At 22.4% G+C, this 19,128-nt stretch overlaps 7 protein-coding genes across 7 annotated transcripts; 5 read left to right on the top strand and 2 right to left on the bottom strand.

Annotated features, from left to right (window-relative positions):
* Nucleotides 1-100: 100 nt before the first annotated feature.
* Nucleotides 101-791, bottom strand: SRAE_2000038200 (60S ribosomal protein L13; the record flags this gene model as incomplete). Its single annotated transcript, XM_024651205.1, has 2 exons — nucleotides 101-322; nucleotides 372-791. 2 exons carry the CDS (start codon nucleotides 789-791, stop codon nucleotides 101-103), a joined length of 642 nt encoding a protein of 213 aa, XP_024504906.1.
* Nucleotides 792-2,460: 1,669 nt separating this feature from the next.
* On the top strand, nucleotides 2,461-3,985 carry SRAE_2000038100 (Nicotinic acetylcholine receptor family and Neurotransmitter-gated ion-channel transmembrane domain and Neurotransmitter-gated ion-channel family and Neurotransmitter-gated ion-channel ligand-binding domain and Nicotinic acetylcholine-gated receptor, transmembrane domain-containing protein; the record flags this gene model as incomplete). The annotated part of the gene is made up of 3 exons (XM_024651204.1): nucleotides 2,461-2,556; nucleotides 2,605-2,733; nucleotides 2,777-3,985. The coding sequence occupies 3 exons, from the start codon at nucleotides 2,461-2,463 to the stop codon at nucleotides 3,983-3,985; spliced, it is 1,434 nt and encodes a 477-aa protein (XP_024504905.1).
* Nucleotides 3,986-4,105: 120 nt separating this feature from the next.
* SRAE_2000038000 (Hypothetical protein) lies at nucleotides 4,106-4,957 on the top strand (the record flags this gene model as incomplete). Its single annotated transcript, XM_024651203.1, has 1 exon — nucleotides 4,106-4,957. The coding sequence occupies one exon, from the start codon at nucleotides 4,106-4,108 to the stop codon at nucleotides 4,955-4,957; it is 852 nt and encodes a 283-aa protein (XP_024504904.1).
* Nucleotides 4,958-5,071: 114 nt separating this feature from the next.
* SRAE_2000037900 (Hypothetical protein) lies at nucleotides 5,072-5,922 on the top strand (the record flags this gene model as incomplete). The annotated part of the gene is made up of 2 exons (XM_024651202.1): nucleotides 5,072-5,132; nucleotides 5,180-5,922. The coding sequence occupies 2 exons, from the start codon at nucleotides 5,072-5,074 to the stop codon at nucleotides 5,920-5,922; spliced, it is 804 nt and encodes a 267-aa protein (XP_024504903.1).
* A 111-nt stretch (nucleotides 5,923-6,033) lies between these two features.
* Nucleotides 6,034-6,699, top strand: SRAE_2000037800 (Pre-mRNA-splicing factor SPF27; the record flags this gene model as incomplete). Its single annotated transcript, XM_024651201.1, has 1 exon — nucleotides 6,034-6,699. The coding sequence occupies one exon, from the start codon at nucleotides 6,034-6,036 to the stop codon at nucleotides 6,697-6,699; it is 666 nt and encodes a 221-aa protein (XP_024504902.1).
* An 865-nt stretch (nucleotides 6,700-7,564) lies between these two features.
* SRAE_2000037700 (Mitochondrial peptide methionine sulfoxide reductase) lies at nucleotides 7,565-8,526 on the top strand (the record flags this gene model as incomplete). Its single annotated transcript, XM_024651200.1, has 3 exons — nucleotides 7,565-7,586; nucleotides 7,797-7,991; nucleotides 8,036-8,526. 3 exons carry the CDS (start codon nucleotides 7,565-7,567, stop codon nucleotides 8,524-8,526), a joined length of 708 nt encoding a protein of 235 aa, XP_024504901.1.
* Nucleotides 8,527-9,135: 609 nt separating this feature from the next.
* SRAE_2000037600 (RPEL repeat-containing protein) lies at nucleotides 9,136-15,282 on the bottom strand (the record flags this gene model as incomplete). The annotated part of the gene is made up of 8 exons (XM_024651199.1): nucleotides 9,136-9,366; nucleotides 9,408-9,528; nucleotides 11,024-11,588; nucleotides 11,637-11,878; nucleotides 11,930-11,996; nucleotides 12,270-12,691; nucleotides 12,739-13,081; nucleotides 15,177-15,282. The coding sequence occupies 8 exons, from the start codon at nucleotides 15,280-15,282 to the stop codon at nucleotides 9,136-9,138; spliced, it is 2,097 nt and encodes a 698-aa protein (XP_024504900.1).
* Between the last annotated feature and the right edge of the window lie 3,846 nt (nucleotides 15,283-19,128).

Here is a 19,128-nt window from a genome sequence, read left to right as displayed (position 1 = left end):
TTTTTCTCCTATTTCTAATGATCTTTTAAATAAATTTTCTAAATTTAAAACCAACAATTTATTGAAAGTAATAACAAATAACGTTTCATATATAAGGAAATTAACGGCGTCCAGATCCTCCAAGTCCTTCTTCAGCGGCTTCAGCAGCTTTCTTTTCACGTCTTCCTTTGTGTTTCTTATCAGAACGAACTTTACGAAGGTATCTGTAGACTCCGAATTTTTTAAGTTCTTCAGTAACTGGGAGAATCTCGACAGGCTTGACTTCTTTAACGATTGGAAGGATTGTTCCAGCGAGTTGAGAAGCAAGTTTAATTTCTTCAGCCTAAAAAAAAATAAAACAAAATATACAAAATAAAATAAAATAAACATACAGTAGCGTCTCCTTTCTTTGGATTAGAAGCGTTTTTAGGGAAAATTATAAGTTTACTCTTGTAAAGCTTAAGACGTTCAACATTACGCTCAAGTCCTTCGACAGATTTATTTTGACGTCTATAATCAACAGCAATTCCAATAGTCTGGGCTTGGTGAGCAGATAAACCGGCAAGTTTAAGTTCAGCAAGAGTGAATCCACGTCCAAGACGAAGTTTTCTGTTGTATTTTTGTGTTGGACATCTAACAACTGGCTTCAAGTTTCCAGCAGCTGGACGTGGTGCAATAGCTTTAGCTTTTGCTACTCTGTTTTGCTTTCTACGGAGTTTTCGTCCAGGTTGATTGAACCATGTTTTAATTCTGCGTTCCCAGTGCTTGCGGAAATGAGCATTTGGGATTACATTATTTCCTTTTGGAGCCATTTTATACCCTAAAATATAAAAATTTTAGTTGTTAACAGTGTAAATTATATTTAAAAAAAACGATAAAATATTAAATAATTAATGAATAAAATATACATTATAGATTGTTAATAATAACTTATTGAAAAAAAAAGATAGATGATAATTTATCTGAATATGGCGCGTGAAGTAGCAAAGCATAATTTCCATCTTTAATCGTTTGGAAAGATGAAGTTATAATTGGTGTAAAATGATACTCAGTCATCGATAAATGATGTGCAGGTCCTCTTGTTGGGATATAATATTTACAATGTAGACACGCCGCTCTTAATATATCAACGATAGTTATTTTACTATTTTTTTTCCGTTCGGGAATGTATTTTTTAATATCATTCAAAATGACAATAAAATAAAATATATAATTAAAAAATTAATATTTCAATTTCGTTTGGTTTATCAAAACAATTTTTCGTTGTATTAATTACTAAAAAAATTCTTTAAAAATGTTTTAGACTAAAGCAAAAATGAAATATTTAAAAGTAAAAAGTTATGTATATTCAAAGATCTTTAAGTTTATTTTAATTTTCTACAATATATTGTATTATTAAAAAAATCAACTGTAAAATAATAATTTTTGATAGAAGTAAAAAGACCAAAAAATCAAATAATTTTCATGACTTAAATAATATAAAAATAATTAAATATAATTTTAAGAAAATATTTAGTGAAATAAAAAAATTATTGGGCTGAAAATTTTAAGAAAAACTTAATAACTATATCACTTTGTACATTTAATGAACTTTTGTCTTTTGTTACACATAATAAAATATAAATTTTTTGTTATTTAATTATTTTATCTTTTGAATATTTTATCTTTATCTATTAAAAACTTAATAAAAAATGTCTAATTATCCATTTGAAATTTATTAATAATTTTTTTTTGTGCAAATGTATGAATATAAGTAATTTTTTAATAATTGAAAAATTAAATTTATTTATCATATATAGTCTATAATGGAAATTACATAGTAAAATTATTGTTTTTTTTTCTGATATATTATGATATCTTAATTTTTATTTTTTTAAACGACAAAAATTATAAAGTTTGTTTTGTTTTTATTAAATGAATTTTTTAAAAAAAAATTTTTTATAATAAAAAAAAATTTTAATTAGTAACTATTAATTTATAATTTTTAGTTCAAATTGAACAATTTAAAAAAATACATATATATTATATTAAATTTTAAAAAATAACAAAAAAAAAATGTATATACAATATTTTAAATGTATTGTTTAAAAAAAAATTTTAAATTATCAATTTATGTTTTTATGGTTGTGTTTTAAGAAAGGCAATAAAATTATTTAGAATGCTAGTTGGAATTAAAAAAGATTTGCCATTCTATATATCTATTGAGAGTTAAATTCTAAGCAGAGATATGAAGACACCAAATGTCGCAACTACCCTATATTATTTGCTGTGAAAATTTTATTTTAAAATATTGGCCAATAATATTCTTTTCCAACTTTTATTAACATTATTTTTTTTTCTAAATATTTCATTAATTATAACTTTAATATAATTGATTGTTTTGATATGAATAAATTTTTATGGTTTATTATACTATTATCTTGTGTTTTTAATTATTTATCTTTTGGTAATGAAGATGCCAAAAGATTATATGACGACTTAATGGTTAGTTATAATCGACATCGTCGACCAGCTCATAGTCCCACAGAACCGATAACAATTAAGCTTAAATTAAGATTATCACAAATTATTGATGTTGTAAGTAAAAAAGATATAAATATATTAATATTTATTTAAAATATTTAGCATGAAATTGATCAAATAATGACATGTAGTGTATGGTTAAAGCAGGTATGGATTGACCCTAAATTATCATGGAATCCAAAAAATTATGGAGGGGTTAATGTTTTGTATATTCCTTATGAATCTATATGGGTAATTTATTGATAAATTTATAATTATTTATTAATTAATTTAGGTGCCCGATTTAGTTTTATATAATAATGCGGATTCAAATTATAATATAACAATTAGTACAAAAGCAACACTTCATTATTCAGGACAGGTAACATGGGAACCACCTGCAATATTTAAATCTATGTGTCAAATAGATGTAAGGTGGTTTCCATTTGATGAACAGACATGTTTTTTAAAGTTTGGATCATGGACATTTTCAGAAGATTTATTAAATTTAGAATTATTAGAAGTTCAAACTAAAACAGTAGAAGAAATTTCATCAACAGGTGAGAAAGAAAATGTAACAATTGCTGAAGATGGTATTGATCTTTCTGATTATTATCCATCTGTTGAATGGGATATTATGTCAAGAATAGCTAAAAGAAGAGCAAAAAATTATCCTTCATGTTGCCCAAATAGTGGAGCTTACGTTGATATTATGTATTTTTTAAATTTACGAAGAAAACCATTATTTTATACTGTCAATCTAGTCTTTCCTTGTGTTGGAATTTCATTTTTAACTATACTTGTATTTTATCTTCCATCAGATTCTGGAGAAAAAGTAACCTTATGTATATCTATTCTTGTAGCATTAACTGTCTTCTTTCTTTTATTAACAGAAATAATTCCTGCTACAAGTATTGCTTTACCATTAATAGGAAAATATTTATTATTTACAATGGTTATGGTAACATTAAGTGTTGTTGTAACAGTAATTGCTTTGAATCTTCATTTCCGTACACCTACAACACATAAAATGCCAAGATGGGTAAAAATTGTATTTCTTAAATGGCTACCAACAGTTTTATTTATGAGAAGACCCCTAGACGATAGTGATGATAGTTTTAGAAGAATGGGTAAAAAAGGTTTAAAAAATAAAAAAGTTCCTCTTAACTATCATGAACATCGAGTATCAAGAGAAATAGGTACTATGTATGCAAATGCTCAACAAAAAAATGAAATTCAAAAATTATATTATTCTCCACCAGTTGTAAAAGCATTTGAAAATGTTTGTTTTATTGCAGAGTTGTTAAAAAAGAAAGACAGAGATGATAAAGTTGATGAAGATTGGAAGTATGTTGCAATGGTATTAGATAGATTATTTTTAATTCTTTTTTCATTTGCCTGTTTTATTGGTACAATGTGGATTTTATTACAAGCTCCAACATTATATGATACAAGAGAAGCAATTGATCTTCAATACAGGCCTGCCAATATGTCAATTGATTAAGATTATAGTTGTTACATATTTAATTCACGACATTATTCCAATTTTCCTATTTTTTTTTCCATTGTAAGATTTTATATTTTTATTATCTTAAATAATTTATATATATATATGAATTTTTAAATGAACCCTTCAGTTAATATTTCTAATTTTCTTTCATATCAACATGATGTTATTGAAACATTATTGAAAAAATATTTATTAAAATGTAAAACAGAGGGTGGTGATTGGGAACTTGCTGAATTAGGGCATCTTTTAAGTACCATAGTAAGTAATGGTATTAGTATTAAAGCTTTTGAAAAATTGGTTCCTATTTTACGTCCTAAAACGATTGATGATATTAAACAAAAGTATGATGAATTATTAGAAATTTTAAAAGAATCTAAAGATTGTATTCCTGAAAAATGGTTAGATACATCATCAAATACTCATTTTTTAAATGAAGCTGCAAAAAAACAACTATCTTCAAGTATAAATCAATTTAATAAATTACAAACACTTCTTTCTAAATCAGGAAAACTAACACAAGGAAGACGTGAGACGGCAGATGCTTTTCCATTTATTATGGAAAAAATTGCTGAAGAAGATGTAGAAGATTTTAATATAGAAAAAGGATCTGCTTTTATAGATTCATGTGAAAGTGATACAAATATAAATTTTTCTCTTATAAATAGACAGATCTCAAGTTTATTAAAAGGAAACAGAACGAATAGTTTATCATGTTCAGATGTAGCTGTTTTTACCTCGGCACTTGATGAAGTTATCTCTCTAGTAGATGATATAGATGATGATGTGATAGATAAAATTCGTTTGCAAATTTTAAGAAATTCTGAAGATAAAACTATTTTGCCATTAGAAGAATTTAATGAAGAAAATGTTCCAAACAATTGTGTAAATTATTTTCAGTTAACAAATGAATTTTTAGACAGCTTTAATATTGATGAGTTACTTGTTAAATTATTGAAAAATGATTAATTTTTTTTTATTTATAAATAAATATTTTTTATAATATTAAATTTTAGAAATATGTTAAAACATTTTTTATATTTGATTTTTTTTTAAAATTTATTTTACTTTCTTATATAGAAAATGGATTTTAAAAAGCTATGGACATCTGGGAAAGAATCAGATAGGTTAATCGTTGTAGAAAGTAAGTTTTTATTTGGAAATATTCCTGAATTTATACAAATATTTTAGTGCCAACTTCAATTAAAAAATACTCTCATTTTAGGGGTTTAGGAGACATGCTTGCAAATGAAATTTATGTGAATAAAAAATATCACAAACTGTGTCTTTATAGTTATTTAAATAACCACAATTTTGTTAATTTAAATGTTTCAAATGAAGTTTTTGTAATATTTTCATTTTGGGAATTTGTTCTAACTTATGGAGAAAACAAATGGAAAAAAATTATTCATGAACTTACTCAAAAAAATTATGTCATAATTTTCTCACAGCCGACTGTTGATAGAAACACATCACCACTTTCAATTCTACAATATAATTCTCAGAATTATGAAGTTAAAAAACTTAAATATATAGCAGATCAATATTGGACTACGATTGGTGAAACTGATGACGATATTTATCACTTTGAAAGAACTCATTACACATGTAAAAAATTTTTCCGTAAGGATTATGTAACTATTAAAAATATTGATGGAACAAAATCATTTTTCTTTTCAAAAGAACATCCTTTAGGATTAGATAAAAAGACAAAGATTGACGAAAAAGGAATGAATCCAGAAAAACCAAAAAATGACACACGCTTTGATCAAAATCAAGGAAGTCAAGATGAAAAATCACTACCATTTTTAACTCAGCAAAATGAATTTGGAGGATTAGTAGAAATGGGGTCAAGTACAGTTCGTGCAGGGGGAAGAATTATTTTTCAAGAAGATGAATACATGGATGATGAAGACGATGACTTAGATATTTAAATATAATAATCCATTAAACTTATTTCTGACATTGTTCTCTTACGCAGAATTGTTGTGGTATTTTGTTTTTGTTATTAAAAAAACTTTATTATATTTCGATACTAAATTACTATGTTAGCTTTAGAATCTTCTTCTACATTAAATGTAACTAATGAACATTTAATTGATGCTTTACCTTATTTCGATACTAATTTTGGAGAAGAGGAACGTGATTTTGCATTAAAACTTATTGAGGCAGAATGTAAAATTTATCGTCCAACAAAAGATTATCTTAGAAATTATTTTGAACCTGATTATGATTGTTATTTAACTGATATATTGAAAAATGAAATGGAAAGAATGGAAAAAGGATTACCTATGGAAAAAATTGATCTATCTCAATATGAAAAAATTTATAATTCAAGTACAAGATTTAATGACAAACAAAGTGTTGCAAAGGCTTTATCCATACAAAAAAGTAAATTAGAACATTTGCAATTAAGAAAAATTAATCTTGAAATAATGGAAGATTATGGAAATGAAATTTGCCTTCGTTATAATAAGTTATTACAGGAAAATTTTAATAAAGAAGATATAGAATTAAATTTGTCAAAGGCAAAGTTAATGGAAGTACATGCTTCGAGGAAAAGAAGTCATCTTGAAGCTGGTGAAAAGATTCAATATCTTGAAAATAATTGGGTACATTTGGTTACAAAGACATTTCACATGAAAAAAGAAATTGATAGTTTGAAGGGAAAATTAGGTTGCTTAAAGAAAAAGCAAAAAGTGGATGCATAAGATAGTAAAAACTTATTAAAACATTAAATATTATTACTAATGGTAAAGAAATATTTTTGGTACTATTCAGTTTTGTTAGCATCATTTTTTTTAAAAAGAAAATGTGTAAATAAATTCTTTTTTATTTTTAATGTATAAAACTTGAAATAAGATATATTTTTCATAAATTTTTTAAAACAAGAAAAGATTAAGAAAATAAAATATTTGCTTTAAAAAACTAGTAAAATTTCTGGAAAAAAGGTAATCAAATACTATAGAAATGTAAAAAATATTTTTATTAATAACATATTAAAATTTAAGAGAAAAATTTTTATTCAGAAATCTTCTATGAAGGAACATTATATTCTAAACATAAAGTTTAAAGAGTGTATAAATTGATAAAAAAAAACAACTTTTAAATGATGATAACAGCAATTACTTAACTGGTATAAGATGTCGGATAATATTAATAACTCATATGAAAAGAAAAAAAAGTTTGTCATTGTAATAACAAAATAAATTAAAGCTACTAAATAAATTTGCAATAAAAATATAGCTTTGTAATCTAGGCACAAGGTCACTTTTATCATATATTTTAAAAAAGATATAGTATGTCTATGAGTCATTATTTTTAAGCATCAATAATAAAAGTGTTAAAAAGAGATAGTAAGTCAATTTATATTTTATTTATTTCAAATGCCGTTTGCTAAACTAAAAAAAATTCCATTGATACCCTGTTGAAATATGGCATTTTTTTTTAAAAAGAAAAGATAGAATATTACCGATGGAGAAACAAGAAATAGTGAGGTACTGTCATCCCATAGTTTTCAATGGAAAGAAAAGAAATAAAAGTAATAATTTATTATTACAGATTCTAATTGACCTCATGAGATATGGATTGAAGGAAGGTAGGGCAACGAAAAAATGGTCCTATCAAAACTGAAAAAAGTATCATTTTATCTATTACAACACTACGTTTTTGTATGTCACATGACATATATTTTACTTTAGTTTAAGATTATTTAATTCTTACCATATTTCGTCATTCTTATGTAATTTTATTTAACGCAATATTTTAAACCGTTTTGTTTTTCATATATAAATAAAATAAATTTTAGAGAATATTTATTTACTAAGAATGGCTAGTTGTTGTTTTAAAAAATTAACTTCAAATAAAGCATATTTTGGTATGCAATGTTTTTGGGGTTCTGAATCACGTTTTGCAAGGGTTAAGGGTGTAACTTGTACGAAAGTTGGTTATTCTGGTGGTACAAAACCCAATCCAACATATAAAGATATTGGTGATCATACAGGTAAAATTTTTTAATTAATTTATAAAACTTTATTTTTTTTTTAGAAATTGTTGAAGTTACATATGATCCAACTGTTATATCATATACAGATCTTTTAGAAATTTTTTGGAATTCACATTCCCCATTAATTCACAGAAAAAAACAATACCAATCGGCTATTCTTTATCTAACAGATGAGGAGGGTGATCTTGCTAAATCATCATTAGATAATTATAAACGTATATTGGAAAGTGATGAAGAAAAGATTGAAACATATGTTGAAAAACTATCTTTTTTTACTGATGCCGAAGATTATCATCAAAAGTATTGGCTTCGAAATGCTCCAGAACTTTTATCTCTCTTAAAACTTGAAGGAAAAGATGATGAAATAAAAAATTCAATATTAGCAACTAAAGTAAATGGCTATTTAGGTGGAGCATCAGATTATTCAGAATTTCCTAATATTGCAAAGAAATATGATTTAAGTGATAAAGAAATTGAATTAATTATTAAATTGTCCGAAGAAATTTCAAAATCTCGTAGTTCATGCCATTAGAAATATCAATTTACCTGGATTCTTCTTGGCTGACCACAAAAAAATGTTCAAAAATTATGTATTTAAATCATATTTATCTGTAATTATGGAATATTATATATTTTAATGTTTTATAAGTAAAATAAATAAATTTAAATCATTTGTGAAAATAATTTTTTAACAATTTCTAAAAGTAAAATATATTTTAAGAAAAAAATTTTAACTCTACTTTTAAGTAAAAAAAGTCAGACATTTTAGCTGTTTAATTTGTGAGAGTAAGAACTATAAATTTATAGTTTGTAACCTCCAAGTTCGACACCTGATGCCAAATGACGAGATATCATGCACCACTCTTACAGAAACCATGGTGAAGTATAATGAACTAACCGAGGCACACATATATATTACTATTTTTTCTTTTTATTTATTAATACCATTAAAGGTAAAATTATTTACACAAAAAATAGTTAGAAATATTAGTTTATTTTTATACAATTATCTGAAGAAATATTGAAAATTAAATTAAAATATTTTGGATTATAAAAAAATTAAATGAGACATTCAATATTTGATAAATTGATTTAGAATAATCAAATTTATATTTCTTTACTGCCTTAATTTTAAACACGTTTAGGGACGATGGAATCTTGTATATACACGACTATCTTCATGAACAGCCATCTCCGTTAACTTGTAGTCATTTAATTCTTTTCTTATTAGTGCTTTTTCAGATTGAGTTAGCCTAGTCCATGGTTTATCTCCTTTACGATTATACATTTCAGCTTCCATAACTTCAACATAATCATTGAATTTTATTATTTGTTTGTATTTTAATTCTTCAACAGTAGGACGAAAAGATAGCTAAAAAAAAAGAATAATTAAATAAGTAATATAAATCTTACTTTTCGTAAAAGCATTTTTCTTGTTTCGTCCATATTTTTTTTGGCTAAAGAATCAGCACCTTGAACTTTAAGAATATTTCTTTGTTCAAGTTCTTGGGCTAATGGTCGTTCTGACAGTTTTCTAAAAAATTGTATAACAGTTTATTATAATTTAAAAAATTATTATAAATAAGTACATAAGCACTTATTATTTAAATATTTATAAAAAAAAACTGTTATAAATAACTTGATAAAAATAAATAATTTGTTAAAATGTGAAATTATTATCATTATTAATATTATTTAAGTTTAAGATGATGGAGGTAATAAAAAGATTAATGATAAAATTTTAAAGTGCCAATCAGCATCAAAAATTTAAAATAAATAGATAAATTACCTAGAATTATGCTAAAAGATATGTAATGATAAAAAAAAATAATTTTATGTCCTATGATTAAGAAAATATATTTGTTATTAATTTTTATTTTTGTATATTTTTACAAGTAAATTAAATAAAAATTATTAATATACTACAAAATTTTTTTAAAATAACTATTGTTTAAAAAAAATATATATATTATGTATGCAAAACAAAGATATGCTTATGAGATGGTTGGGTAATATTCTAGCAAATTTAATTTGTAGCTATTCCCTTTGTCAGTTCTGCTTTTGAAAAGAAGATTGATAAATATAAAAGATAAGGAAGAATAAGTGATTAGTTTTAAAAATGAAATAATTAATCAAAATAACATTTTATCTTTTGATACTTTGCAAAAAAATTGATATCTTGATATTAATTTAAACTTATATAATTTTTATATGTCTTCTTTTAATATAACTCTTGCTATTTAATATAAATGAAGGAATGTAAAAATTATGATTAAACAAATTCAATTAAAAAAACTAAGTAAAATATTTGTTAAAACATATATTTTAATAAATATTAAAAAGATGAAATAATATTTAAAAGATTCTATTACAATTATTTTAAACAAAAATAAATATAATTTAATCTATAGTAAGTTTGTAACAATTGTAATAATACAAAAAAAACATAAGAAATATGAGAAGAACAAAAGAATCTTGTAATAGAAATTTTATTAATAATAATTATAAATAAATAATGCCATATATTTAAATATATTGTAACATAATACTATTTCCATATTTATTTAGGAAGTTTTAAAAAAAATCAAAAAAATAATTGATAAATTATATTTAAGCAAATATCATTATTTTTGTTTTTCAAAAATAACATTGTATACATAATTAGTTTGTATATATGTAGAAATGTCTTGGAAAAAAAATTATAACAATGATATTGTAGTAGTTAAAAATATAAATAAAAAAAATTAAAATAAGACTTATTCTTAAAATATTTTTATGACAAGCTTTATCAGCCAGTGGGAGACACTATAGTTTAAAAAATAAAAAAGACTAAAAGGTTATGTGTTATGCCATAAGAAAGATGACATATTATTCAATAAAAAAATATACGAAAAATATAATAATTCGTATATATTTAAAAAAAAAAATTTAACAACTTGTATATATATATATATTGTATTTAAAAAATTTCCAGGTTTTTTTAACAAATAATAAACTAAAAAATATTTATTTTTAATAATAAAACATACCTTTCTAACTTTAGTGAAACCTTATGCATAAGTCTTCTCCTCTCTGAAGATGTTTGATTAGGAATATCATCTGAAACTTTAGATGTATCTAATTGTCGTGCCAATGTATCCTTTCGTTGAATTTTCATTGCCAACCCGTTTGTTAAAGAAACATCTTCATCACTTTCATTATTACCATCTGCAGAACGTCTAATTGACTTTACTGGAACTATCTTAGATGCAATCAATGGATTTGTTGATTTTGTTGAAGTACCATTAATCCTATTTCTATCTTGAAGTTTTGGTGATATTTCATGAAGATCATCACGATATTGAATATCTGGATCACTATCACTGTCGTCAGTTAATCTTGTTGGGAGATCATTTTCATCAGTACAAAATTTTGTATTTTTACTTTCTAATGTTTTTCTTCGTTGGACAATTGCTGCTCGTTGTGCCCGTCGTTGACTTTCTTTCCTACGTGAAGAAGTTCGTTTTGGTATAACTTTTCTACTTGGTTGACCAGGTTTCTTAAGAGCAGGTTTTTTTGGTTTTGCATGTAAATTAGGCTCTGAAGCTTGAATTGCTTCAAACATTGTATGTTTTTTCATATCTATTAATGATTGTGACTTACAAATGTCATCACTATCAGTTACTGTAGATGATTCAGCTAGTGTTCTTGCTGTTGAAAGTACAGGATTTGTTGTTGATAAAACAGGTTGCCATACACTTTCAGAAAATGTTTCAGTATTTAAATTTTCTTTATTTTCTGATAACTGAAGTGAATTAGATTGTGAAGAATGTGTTTGTGTATAGTTAGAAAAAGATGTGTCTGTATAATTGCTATTATCAACCTGTTTCTCTTCACTTATATTACTGAAACATTTTTATAAAATTATCATAAATTAATAAAATATTAAAACATGCCTTTTTATAGAATTATTTAAAGATGTTTCCGTTTGAGCCAATGGAATGGAAGCAAAATTATCAATAGCTTAAAATAAAAATTTAAAAAAAAATTATTTAAAATTATATTTAGTTTATAAATTTTATATTTATTTAAATGTAAATAACTGAAGAGTGAAAAAGAGTGATATTTGATTTACGAGTGAAAAAAAATATATATATACAATATAAGAAATAAAAATCAAAATTATATAAAATCTTGTAATTTATTTTAACTAGAGTATATAGTTTTTGATAAGTAAATAAAAATTAGGCAAAGATAAACTTTCAATTATTTTAAAATTTTTTATAATAAACTTACATATTGAATTTGAATTTACCGGAAATTCAGTCTCATATTGTGAATTTGTATAGCAAGCAGTCGTTGTTATTTTTAACGGAGATTGTATTTTTGATTCTTTTACATTTTGATATTGAAGTTGACTTGTTGATGCACTTTTTGGAAATTGATCTTTTATCATGGTTGATGAGCTTTCATGAACTAAATTTTGTGAATCATTTAATTGTGGATTACTTGATTCTTTATAAATTGTTGATCCTTTATCATTATTTTTCAATTGATGAGATGTTTTTAAAAATAATTCAGAGGTTAACGGTTTCTGAGGATCACGAATAATCATATTGAAATCATTATTTGATGTAGAAGAAACGACCTGTGCAAGAAGTTGTGACTGTTGATTAACTGTCAATAATGGTCTATCTCCTGTATTTGAAGAACGGAAACTAAACAAAAAAAAAATACAAATAAACTTTAAAACAAAAATCCTAACCTTGAGGGACTATTTTTCTGGACTTTATTTTTTTTTGATTTTTTCCACTTCCAGGGGCGAATTATTCTCCACCAAAATTTTTTATTTTTTAAATTATCACTTAAATGACTAGATCGATTTTGTTTACTAAATTTTGAACTTTTACTTGTATTTAACAATTCATCGCTATCAGATTGTTGAATCTTATTACCAGAACCAATAGGAATCTTGGTATTGAAACCATCCTCAATAGTTGGTTTCATTTTCTCCAAATCTATTAATTTATCACTCAAACAAATGTCTTCTTTATTTAATTGTCCACTTATAAGTTCTTTTGAAAGCAAATCTTTTTGAACATTTATAACTAAAATTAAATAAGAGAAAATAGTTAAAAAAAAGAAGAAAATCATAGTAGATTAACATATAATTTACGTAAAACAATAAAAATCAAATAACATTTAAAAAAAAATTGTAAAAATAATTTCTGCACATTATTAATTTTTTTTTTAATTCTATTTTCCGATCATTTATTATAGCTGATAAATTGTACTAACAAATTTTTATAGAATCAAAAAAGTAGAGTCTAGGTATTTATGATAATATTTTATTAGTTTGATATATGGTCGATTTGCATTTAAAATCATGTTATACTGATTTTAAAAACGTATATATATATATATATATAATAATATTATTATAGGTTAATATAGAGTCAAAAATAATAGTTCAAAGGTATTTAAATATGTTAACTATTGAAATAAAACCAAATATATCAGGAAGAAAATATTGAAATAGTTCAATAGATAACATAATATCTATTCAAAAAAGTATGTAACTTTATATTCCTCCAAAAGTATTCAAAACATGCATGAAATATAAATATATTTTTTAAAATAAAAAAATGTAAATGTAACTTATGTTAGAATTTAAGTTTACTACTTCTTACTATTCTACTCATAAAGTATTAATATCACATATAATATATGAAACAAAATATTATGACAACATAAATTATTATGATATCAATCTTCATATTCACAAAGTATATCAAAAGAAAGTACTCTTATATAAAATAAATTTGGAATAAGATATAATGAAAGTTGACTTGCCAATTTGGTGAATAATTACACTTGAAAATGATGACAACACTGACCAAGTAGAAAAATTAAAATAATTTCTATAGCTTATTTTATTTTATTTTTTTTCTAAATCAGAGATAATAATATTTGTTAGTGATAAAAAGTGATTAATTCTAAAGTTAATGCTTATTAATAAATATAATTTTATAAAAGGTGAAGCATATATTTCCAATATATTATTTCAAACTATCATTTCAATTAGCTTTTAAAATCCATTCTTATATAAATAATTTATCGGTATATTGAAAAGACACAAACATTTGTTATGTCTATAATGTGACAATACCATCAATAATCATACTCTATAAAAGGTGATTTAAATCACCCTGTGATCTTAGTTAAATATCTTAAATGTTCTCATTTTATATTTTCAAATGAAAAAGGTTACAATTCTGTATAAAGTGTGGAAAATTACTTATAAATGAAGTGGTTAAATAATAAGGTATTATTTAACATAAATATAATAACTTTTAAAACATCACAAAGAGGAAGTTTTAATTTTATTGTAAAAATGTTAAGATTATTATGATATGAGAAGACATTATAACAATGGAGTGTAGTAAATGCATTTAAAATGTTTGCAAATTAAATTTTTATCTGGTAATAATAATTTACAAAGCACATTGCTATATATTATGCCTCTAATATTTGAAATAATTTATTCAATACTAAAACTTTTTATTTAAAATTAAAATAAATGATATCAATAGACAAGAAATAGACTGATTTTGATGATTAAATATAAATAAATAATAATTTTTCATAATATGTTAATGTTAAACTTTAAAAAGTTTTTTTTTTTGATAAATATAATGTCTCTACAGGAGGTTATATAGGTAGAAAAATATAATACGTTAAAATTAAAAGATATACATTGATATATATTAATGTATATTATTGAAAAATAAAGAAATGGAAGTAAAGAATTCAAATAAAGTGCTCATTTTCTTTATATTATTGTTTGGCTCTCTTAAGTAATATAATAATAGAAGAACTACCAACCTTTAAATGATTCTTAAGAGCTACCATTGTTATATTTAAATTAGCTTCCTATGTAATGAGATCAGCTGATAAATTAGATATAAATTGAAGAGATATCATCTTAAAGAAAAGATAGCGAGAAATAGATTTTATATTTGATTTAAAAGTTTTACTATGAAACTAGACATTTTAATAGAAAATAAACATATATACGTAAATGGATATTTATACTTCTACTTTTTAATATACTTTGAAAACAAACTTTATCATAATTCAAAAAAAAAAAAACTTTATTATTGCAGGAAATAAAATTATATAAATAACTAAAGGGTAACTTACATTTATTATATTCTTCTTCTTCACTACTTGAATCATTCTGATAAAAGTAATTTAAATCCTCATCTAATGATTCTTTTTTAGAGACTGGAAAAGAAGAAGATTTCATCAACATTCTTTTATATGGTACATTAAAAATGTAATTATCAAAGTCAGAAAATTTTTTCCATATTGAACTAGTACTTCTAAATAGTTGGGATGAATTAAACATAGTTAGAAAATAAAATACTAAGAAATCAAAAATTTTTGTCTATTACATTTATATATATATATATTCTCCTTCTTTTAGTTGTACTCAAGTTAACTATTTATTCTTTTACATCATTTTTCAAAAAAAAAAAACTTTTCAATCTTAAAGTTATTACAAATTATTTTTGCTGGTCTCAAGAGATGACAAATATTACTATTTAAAAGTTAAACGCGTAGTAAACGAATTTATAATTTTTCTATATATAGAAAGATTATAAAAGACAATTTAGATAAAAAAAAAAATACAATTTTAAGTAGTTTTATAAAAGAAAACAAAAACCTACCTTCATTTTCTTTATTATCATTGATATTAACTATAGGATTCTCCACATCATTATTCATTATTATAAAACATGCATAAAAAAATAATTCTTTTGATTTCAAATGTTTCACTAAAATGTATAAAAATTTAGATAATAAACGATAATAATAAAAATTTGATAACATATTATATTCATATTTATTTTAAAACATAAAAAAAAATGTATACATATATTTTAATTTTATAATAATTTTAAAAAAGTGAAAAGAAAAATATATTTTAAAATAGATATTTTTTATAAGAAAAATCTTAAGTCTAATCCTTAACAACAAATAATTTAAAAACAATATATTATATTATAGATTTTTTTTTTCTTTTGTAAAAATAATACTTTTATTTTATGCAAGAAAAATTATTCATTTTGAGGTACCATTAAATATTTTTAAGAGTGTGTTTTGTATAAATTCCCTCCATTATAAACAATGTACATTAAGACAACTATTCAATATATTACACAGGTGCAAATATGTCAATTTTTTTTTTTATTTCTATCTTCTTTATTTAATTAATCTTTTTATTTTTAACATTTAGATGTTTTATTTTTATTTATTTATTTATTTTTTTTTAAAAATAGTTTTATTTATATAAACTTAGCAAAACCATACTAATATTTAATGAAATTTTTATAATATAATTTTTTTGCAGATTTCTTAAAATTAAATTTATTCTTTTTAATATATTCATTTTCCACTCCTACAATATTTTAATAAAGAAAAATATTTTTGTATAAACAAAAATTTTGAAATATTAGAAATATACGTTATTAGTTTTGAATTATTAACATGGGAATAAAATAGTATCTTAGTCTTTTATATTTTGTTTCTTACTCAAATAATATATTATATATGTGAATTTGAAATAATCTTTTTTTGTATATTCATATTTTACTATCAAAATTTTTATAAATACACGAAAAAAAACTTTTTATACCACATATTTTATGTGATATATAAAATTTCTTCTTAACAACAAAATTAAACCTTATCAACCATATTTAATAAAATGTAATATCTTACCATTCAAAATCTCCAATTTTTATATTCACGTGATAAAAGCATTTTGCGATGGTTCCACTTTTGTTGTGGAGCATTATTTAAAAAGGACTATCTATATTGTTACTTTATTAATTTAATTGATCTTTGAAATGAAATTAGCGGACATATAAAATTTTAAATTGTACTGTTCGTGCTTTATAACACTTTTTAAAAAATATTATGAATTTTTTACCTACTTTTTGTTTTTTAAAAATTGATATTTTCTTTCAATATATATATATTTTAGTGTTAACTAAAAGTAGATACAAAAATTTTATAACATTAAGTAGTCTTTATCATAAAATTATTTTATTACTATTATTTTTACTATTAATATTTTATTTTTAAAAGTACAAAATACAAAGGCAAATTTATACAATAAATTATATAATATTGCTTATAATATAATATTTTTTATTATTAATTTATATTTGCCTTTGAAATTTTTGTAGTCTGTATAATAATATAACCTTCACCCTATACACTTTAGAATCATACCACTTTTATTTTCTTATCATAAATGTAAAAACCTTACTTAAATAAGAACTGTTGTATATAAGACAAAAGTATAACGTAATTTTAGTATTATAGTTTTTCTTTATTATCTTTAATAATAATATTTCAAGTTATTTTTATGTAAAAAAAATATATCACATTTTTATGAAGTAAATGTGTATTTGAAACTAATTAACTCAAATTTGTTTTGTTCCGTTTTAATTTTATTATTTTATTAGAATAAAACAAGTAAAAAAAAACAACGTTATCAGATAGATTTTTAAATACATTATTTATTAAATAATAGCTATTTTTTTTATATGTACTTTATTAAACATAAAAAAAGTTAATTATTCTTAATAAATTTTTAAATTAAAATTATTATTTCTAATTAAAAAGCTCAATTACAACAAATATTTTATGGTTATTACATATTTTTTTTTATTTCCTCTTTATTATATAAATGTTTTATACATTAATAAAATATTGAAGTTTTCTTATAACTTATTATTTAAATTTGTTTTCAACTATACAATTTTTGTTTATATAGACTTTTTGTTATTTAAAAAACTGATAATAGTACTCAATAGATTTATAAATTTTGACAAATTTATTTACCCAAATATGAATATTTAAAAAAAAAATTCCCATTGTTATCTTTTATAACAATGTACAATTATATTGTTATTTTTATCTAATATCCGATTTTAATCTAAGCTAGGTTCTATATATGCATATATATATATATATATCTTTTAGTTATCTTGTCTAAGCAGTATTACAAATACACTAAACTGATGTATTTTATATTCTTTATTATGTTTTATTTACCATTACTACATTTACAATCCTCACTTTAGTCTTATTCTTTCTTTATTTTTTTCCTTTAAATTGTTAACTTTAATTTTTCACAAATATAATTAGCTTTATTTTTCTACAAAAACATACACAGTAGTTTAGTATTTCAATCTTATATTTTAAAAGTTTATATAAAATTATCTAGCATAACATGATAATTAGCATTATTAGTTATATCCCCACTATCAAATATTATATTTTGTCACTCTTTTGTGGAATTGAGTCACTTATTTTTATTAAAGTAATCAAATTTCTTTATAAATAGTGTTAAATTTTTGAGGGAACCTATCATATAATTTTATTTTAATAAAAAAACTAATTTTATATAGTTTTATTCAAAATATCATTATAATTTTTGAATGTTAAAATATTCGCCTATATACATATTGTTAAATTCTTTTTTTTTTTTTTTTGTTGTGGGAATATTTTACACTCTAAAATGACGTTAGACTATTTTAAAATATTAACTTTCCTTCTATATTGTTATTTCAAAATAAATTGTTTTACAAATTGTTTTAGTTTTGATTTAATAGTGTAAATTTTTATCGTTAAGAGTGGCTTCAAAGTACTGTCGTGTGGGCGACTAAAATTTTCTTTAATTTATCAGATATCCAGATTAAGTTTAATTTCTTTATATTGTCAGTAAAATATATAACATGATGTGGCACACATCCGAAACACTAATTAGGAATCGTTCGATTTTTATATAAAATGACCTTTATTTAAATCATTGATCTATCATACAATATAAATATGGTCTTATTGTCATCGTTTTAGTACGATTATTTTTAATATATATTGAAAATAGATAAAATGTGGTGATATTATCGTTGAACTTGGTCTGCGTTATATTTTAAATGTTGCGTCATTGTTACACCAAGTTTTTTTTAACGGTTTTGGTAGAGTTTTATAACACTAAAAGATAGAGGAATTTTTGCAAATTTGAAAATAATTTAAATCATAATTGTTGAATTTTTTTTTAGCTTTATTATATTGA

The sequence above is a fragment of the Strongyloides ratti genome, assembly GCF_001040885.1.
Source record: "Strongyloides ratti genome assembly S_ratti_ED321, chromosome : 2".
NCBI lineage: Eukaryota > Metazoa > Nematoda > Chromadorea > Rhabditida > Strongyloididae > Strongyloides > Strongyloides ratti.
Note: the sequence above shows the minus strand (reverse complement) of the source record. Positions and strands in the feature narration are given on the sequence as shown.